General features: G+C 33.6%; 1 protein-coding gene across 1 annotated transcript; it reads right to left on the bottom strand.

Annotated features, from left to right (window-relative positions):
* Positions 1–3,697: 3,697 nt before the first annotated feature.
* LOC18106127 (uncharacterized) lies at positions 3,698–6,515 on the bottom strand. The gene is made up of 2 exons (XM_052448133.1): positions 6,395–6,515; positions 3,698–6,255 (listed from the first exon to the last, which is right to left on the bottom strand). The coding sequence occupies exon 2, from the start codon at positions 5,792–5,794 to the stop codon at positions 3,698–3,700; it is 2,097 nt and encodes a 698-aa protein (XP_052304093.1). The 5' UTR covers positions 5,795–6,255; positions 6,395–6,515.
* Between the last annotated feature and the right edge of the window lie 926 nt (positions 6,516–7,441).

Below are 7,441 nucleotides of genomic sequence, written 5' to 3'. Positions count from 1 at the left end.
TAAAAATTTTACAAGGAAAACTGCTTTAGGAAAATGCATTTAACTGGATGTATTCAGTTGCCACGTTGTTTTCGAAGCAAAATCGATGCTATGTAGTTTTGGAAGCCTTTTGTTTTTTAAAATATTTTTTGTTTAAAAATAAATTAAAATAATTTTTAATATATATATATACACATAAAAAATTAATTTAAAATGAAACAAATAAAATTTTAAAATCATGATCTAACCGCAATTCCAAAGTCCCACTCCTGGACTCATTCCAAAACAGGTCACTTTCATGGCTCAATGTGCTGTAAAAATTAAATTAAAAAAAAATATAATTTCATAAATTATCTCAAATAAAATAAATAATAATCAAAATAATAGAGATCAAATCTAAAAAATAAAAAAAAATTGAAAGATGAAGAAATTAAAATAATAATAATTAACATTTCATAAATTATTTCAAATAAAATAAGTAACAATCAAAAGAATGAGGACCAAATTTGATAGATAAAAAATTTCAATAAAAAAATGATAAGGAAAAAGCAAATAACAATTATAAAAATAAGGACCAAAGTTAATATAAAAATTAAATTTTAAGAGATGAAATTAAAAAATAAATATTCAAAACAAAATATATATAGCAATCAAAAGTTTGAGGACCAAATTTGATATAATCAGCAAATAATATGACATATCTAAATTTTATTTTGACTGAAAAGTGTTTTTTAAAATGCAGGAAAATTTGGAAAATAATTCCTAAACAAAGGAATTCCGAAAAAAAAAAACATAGTAGCTTTTGGTGAAACTTTCTATACACCGGGAAAAGTTTCTGAGACTGGGTTAGCTGAATGAAGAAATGCAACAGATGTGACGTCTGATGGTAATAATCTTCAACAAATCAGTGCCACATGCATTGCAAGTGAAACAAGCAATCTTCAACTGAAGCTACTATGCTAGACAAATAATTTGACCTTCAAGTTAAAAAATGCACGGTGGAAGAGCACATTTGATATCGTCAAATTCACAGAAACAACAATGGCGAGCAAAACTCTTGTCACAAACGCATCTTGAGTAATGAGATGGTGGCTTTGCCAGCAGGTGAAGAGGGTGCAAGTGCCACTTGATCTCCAGGGGTAGCTTAACACACTTCTTCTGAAGAAAGAATTCGCCAAAAGTGTAACAATTGCTAGGACCCGGCATTGCCTCCTCGCACACAGAGAACATAACTCCTTCACCATGATATTCTTGCTCTTGATTCATAATCAATGGATGATCTATGAGGGCAAGTTGATGTGCCTGACAATCAACTTTAAATAAACACAGGAGAAAATCCTCTGCATATTCTGCAGGGCATAAATTGAAAATGTGTTCATTTCACATGACAAAGGCCAATTTCCTCTTAAACAAGGAATTCTTTCAAATCTCAAAATCATACTCACATATGCTATTCTTACAAGTAGCGTATAAACTCAAAGTTGTTTTCGTTTTACTTAAAAAAAGGTGCTCTCAAAGAAGGGAAACCTTTCAATCTAATAATCACCCATACGCCATTGAAATAGAGATTAAGGATTTTCTTGGAATAGAGATTGCTCTTTCAAAGAAGGGGATCGTTATATCCCAACAGAAGTGTGTCATTGATCTTCTTAAGGAGACTGGGATGAGTGGTTGTAGGCTAGCAGACACTCCAATAGATCCCAATCAGAAACTTGAAGATGACAAGGAAGGCAATCCAGTGTGAATACAACACAGTATCAAAAGTTAGTTGGAGAGTTTATTTACTTATCAAATACATGATCTAATATTGCATTTGCTGTGATTTCAGTAAGCTAGTTTATGCATTCACCCCACGCAAAACATCTTGAAGCAGTTTATTGGATTCTCATACACTTGAAAAGCACACCAGACAAGCGCAGACAATAGAAGCATACACTGATGTGCAGATTGGGCGGGTTCAGTCATTGATAGAAGATCCACATTAGAATATTGTACTTAAGTTTGAGGAAATATAGTTACATGGCAAAATAAAAAACAAAATGTGGTTGCAAGAAGCAGTGCTGAGGTAGAATATAGGGTTATGGCAATGAAGTTTGTGAAATGTTATGGCTAAAGAGAATTCTTGAAGAGGAAGAGCTGTGAAATGCCTATGAATATGCCAACATTAACAAAGCTCCCGTTTCTTGTTTTTCCTAATTTGTGGCCTTTCTAATTTGGTGATCTCCTCTACTATTTAACATTTATCTTGTAACCATAACAATTGAATGAATAAGAAATAAAATTATTCTTCTTCTTCCAAAAACCTACACACACATCACAGTAATAGAAGAAGATCAAAGAACTCTCCTTTACAGGCTACCATCTAAACATCTATTAAATATCAAATAAACCAAACAACTAAGAAAAATGCAATCCAATTTACTACTTCAATTCACGGATTTGTGCATCAATGGGTCTGAAAGTCATGTGTAAATGCTCATTACCTTGATATATGAGTATTTCCTAAAAGCACATTCTGGATGAGTATTAAAGTCATATTTCTCACAAGAGTAGAACCAGAGCTTTATGATTTTCACAAATTTGACAAACAAATTGGTAGTAATTTGGATTTTGGATAATTATAGGTGAGAAAGAGAGGATGGTCATTGTACATGTGTCTAGCTTTACATGGCAGAGTAGCCCATTAGAAGATTTTATCTCAATCCAACTCAAATTTTATTAGAAGATTTTAAAAGCTTTATTTTCTATAAAATTAGAATTTAATAGTCTTTTAAAATCAGTAAGACTTTCAAATAAAACCACAAAACTATCCAACTTGTAATATTTTATTAGTTGATTTAGAATTTTTTTTCTATTTAATTTAGAATTTAATTATTATTTTTTTATTTTATTTCAGATTTTTTTAATATAAAAACACTATAATATTACATTTTAATTAGAGAATTATAATTTTAATATAGTGATTTTACTTGATAGAATTTTGTGTTACTTGTTTTTTTTTTTAAATGCAGTAGAAGTTTCAAAAGCATTAATTATATTTTTTGGAGTACCCCATTAAAAATAATTAAATTGGGTTTGAACTTGAAAGGGGTTTTTTATCTAAATTAAAAATCAATCAGGTTCTAAATTGCCTCACCGTTGATTTATCTTATCTAACCAAATAATCGAAAGGGGATTTGGGCCTCTAAATCCCTTGATGGTTTTGAAATTAGATAAACAATATTGAGGCTTATTCTTATTCTTCTTTAAAAGAAAAATTGTAATAAAATCTATAACAAAAATGTAAAGAGTAAATCGAAACAACAAGTGAGATGAACTTTCATGTGGGATGGATATTAGCAACATAAGATTGTAATGATGAAGATAGCATTCAAATCCAAATGATTTAAGATCTTCGATATATAATTTCCAAAAAACCTTCGGCTGTTTCCTGAACTTCAGGAAGCAAGATGTAAAAGCAGAATTTATGGAGTGGATCAAGAGCTTCCTGCTAAGCTAAAAAAAATGGTGGAAGGTCAGACATCTTTGTCATTACGAAGGCACAAAGAAACAACAAACTACCTTGACAGTTTTAATAAAATAGCATCCATTGTTCAGAAAAAAACAGAAAAATAAAAAAGTGATCCCATATGCGAAAATTGAAACAGAGATAATAAGCATCCATTCACCCAACAATAATAACCCAAAAATAAGAAAAAAGCCAACAACTGTAATCCAATTACCATAACGAGTTAAAGCATTGCTTTCTGTTCCTGTGGACGATAAAACTGCAGTTAGGATCAGTACATTCAAGGGCGAAGTCATCGCAAAGCTCACCACAGGTATCGCATGCTGGATAATCCTCTGTCTTGACGACCAAAGCAAGAGGGTGAGGGTGTTTAGGACATGTGCGAACGCCCCCAAGCTTGACATATGGGTATTTCCCGAGAGCACATTCTGGATGAGCATCGAAGTCGCATTCCTCACAACGGTAGAACCAGAGCTTTGGGTCTCTATCTTCTTCACAAATTATACAGGAAGGTTGGTAGTCATTTGCATTAATATAGGTGAGGAAGAGAGGATGGTCATCATACTCGTGTCTTGCTCTATATGGCAGTGTAGCACATTTCATACCGAGCTTGAAATCGCAAACCACACATTTTAAAAATACCTTTGATTCTTCACTGACACAACAGCCACTGCAATGGGGAATATTCTCTCCGTCCGCTGCAACCCAAGGGCGAAGCCCGCGACCTCCAATATTACAACGGAGTATATTCTTTCTGTCCGCTGGAAGATAAAGGGGATGCTCATGACCTCCATGTTTAGTGGAATCTTCCAATGATTTGAAGCATCGGACATCAATCCAGAGTGCACATACATCACATTTGTACCTGAGCCCACGAAAATATTGCCTACACACATTACAGTAGAACAGATCATGTGGCCCTCGGCTCCATGAAAGAATCAGTTGGTTTTCGTGATATTGCCACTTTTTTCGCCTGGGTAATTCTATGCAGGTTTTGTCAAGAAAGAAATTACAACTGGCACAGCTATAAAATGGAGTGGAGATTGGTAACATGCACCCATCACACTTTAGATCATCATCAACCTTGTCAGTAAGGATTAGGTTATGTTGATGACTGAAATGTTCGATCTCTTCAATTATTCTCTCCTCTCCATGCTTGATCTCACGGACAACGCGAAAGCTAGGTTCATTGAATTGATCATCAACAGTCACACTTTGCTCTTCTTCGTTTTCTACTACAATCTCTGTTGCAGAATCCCCATATTCTCCACTACAATCCACGTGTGCAACAAAGTCACAGTCCGGGCAATAGTAAACTCCGTATTCTGTGTCAACTTCCCGACAGCAAATTCCACAGTACTTGTTTATAGATTCGATGCGTTTTTGAGGATGATAGGTGTGGATGATTCGGGGATGCTGGTGCAGTTCCGTTTTAAGGGTGCGTGGCAATGAAATGCATTTTTTGTGGACCACGAGTTGGCACATAGTGCACCAAAATGGGGAGTCATCTCCATCTGTGCCACATGCATTGCAAGTGAAGGAGATTGATTTTAATGAAAGTGGATTCATTAGGCGTCTAAATTGATGCCTTTGATTCTGATCAGCTGCATCAATGCACGGTGGAAAAGCACATTTGATATGGAGGTTGTATTCACACACAATACAAAAGTAAAGAAAACTCTCATAGCAAGTTTCGTTGCAAAAATCACAGATCATATCATGATTTGGCAGTAGACGAAGAGGGTGTTCTGGATGCAAATGCTGCTTGATCTCTGGGGGTAGCTCAGCACACTTCTTGTGAAGAAAGAAGTTGCAAGAAGTGCAACTATAGCTAGGACCAGACATTGGTTCCTTGCACACACAACACTGTACTCCTTCACCATGATATTCTTGCTCTTCATTCAAAATCAATGGATGATCCTTGTGGGCAAATTGATGTGCCTGACTATCAACTTCAAAAAAACCCGGTTGAAAAGCACATTTGATATCAAGATCAAATTCACAGACAGAACAATGGTAAACAAAACTCTTGCAAGTTTTTTGGCAGCGATCACAACCGTATTCTCCTTTATATGGTGACTTTGGCAGTAGATGGAGAGGGTGTCTAGGATGAATGCACCGCATGATCTCACGGGGCAGCTCGGCGCATTTCTTATGAAGAAAGAAGTAGCAAGAGGTGCAACTGTAGCCAGGACCCCATATCGGTCCCTCGCATCCAGAGCAAATAACTAGTTCGCAACTATATTCGAGAACTTGATTAATGAGGATCAATGGATGATCTGGGTGGCTAAAATGTTCAATCTCCATGTCTCTGGCTCTCTTAGAGGACAGAGCAGGAAATGAGGGGTGTTGAGCCAAGACAAGACTTAGGCAGGCCAAATTGAAGCTGCCGAATATATATGTTATCGAAATGGAAAGGCAAATAAAAGTTGAGTGCTGCTAGTATTCATTATTCAATACCTCACCTTCTGAACTGAAATTTGACCTCTTCCCTCTTCCCCTTTATCAAAGATTATGGGACAGAGCCGAAACGAAAAATAACTCAAAGGGCCCAAAATTCAAAGAAGCCCGAAAAGGAAGAAAGGGCGTTACCTGTAAGGAAGAGGCGGGTAGAAGATCACGAGGAAAGCTACAGGCTCCTCTATTTGTGAGGGTGAGATTGTTCAAGTATGTGCATAAGAAGACACTTTCCCCTGTCTTTTCTTGTTGGAGAAGAAGGCTCGTTGACTTTTGATGGGTTTCCTCAACTTCCTATATTACTCGTTTGCCTGTTCGAAATATAAAAATAAACTAACTCTAATTATTGTGCATCAGAGCACCTCTAAACATTAAAATTGTATGGTAAAATACTTTAATTATCAAAATCGTAAATCAATATATCTAAAGCAAAATCGTAGAAGAAATTACCATTTCATTTTGAAAAGCCGACTCATAAGCATCCTTTATCATCCCTTACATAAAGTATTGCCTTTGGATTTCTAGGTTTTATAATGAAAAGAGAGAGGTAGAGGAAGATCATGAGTTTCCTTTCTATTTTCTTTCCAGATTAATTATAGGTTCTTAGAATTATTGTTGTTTTAATTATGCAAACAAATGTCTTTATTCTATTGGATTGGTCCATTGCTTAGTTAATGGATCATGTCCATGTAATAATTTATCAATAAATACAAGGTAAAGGATTGAAATGAAAAATAGTATTAGAAACTATTGGTTTTAGAGTGGAGTTAATTAGGATTCAATTCATACTCATCCTCCCATGTCCTTTAATTGATTATTGTTTCAAATAACTTAATTATTTAAAATCAATTAATATTCATATAATAACTTAATTATTTATTGTTTCAAATAAGTTTGGATGGTTTCATATATTATTTGTATAAAGACAATTACTCTAACTTATATATTATTATTAAATACAACTTTTTCTTTGTCTTATATTTTATCTTATCTCTTTTATTTTAATTATTTTTATCTAATTTATTTCAAGAAAATAAGAAATGAGAAGTAACTTTCTAAAAATACACTTATTTTTTTAACTGATATAATTGCACAGCCTCTTATTGAATAACTTAACTAAAAATTAAAGATATAACTGATATAATTACACTTATAAAGACTTATTAGAAACAATCTTTGAGATATAAGAAATAATGAGCTACTTATCATATATATATAGAGTAAGTGATATTTTTATATATCAAAATACATTTGTGAAGGTCGTGTGGCTTTTCTGTTAATTTGAATGGAAAACATAGACAGGACATGTTAGAGAAGATCATTTATCTTGGAATTAAATTATATAATTAGAGATATAAAAAAAAAATGAAAACACATTCTCTTATATATCACATTTCATCATGTTCATTAAATTCAGATGAAAATGGATCATGTCCATATAATAATTTAACAATGAATACAAAACAAAAGATGAAAATGAAGAATAGTATTAGAAAC

This window comes from Populus trichocarpa, chromosome 16, assembly GCF_000002775.5.
Source record: "Populus trichocarpa isolate Nisqually-1 chromosome 16, P.trichocarpa_v4.1, whole genome shotgun sequence".
NCBI classification, from domain to species: Eukaryota; Viridiplantae; Streptophyta; class Magnoliopsida; order Malpighiales; family Salicaceae; genus Populus; species Populus trichocarpa.
This window is presented reverse-complemented; position numbering and strand designations above follow the sequence as displayed.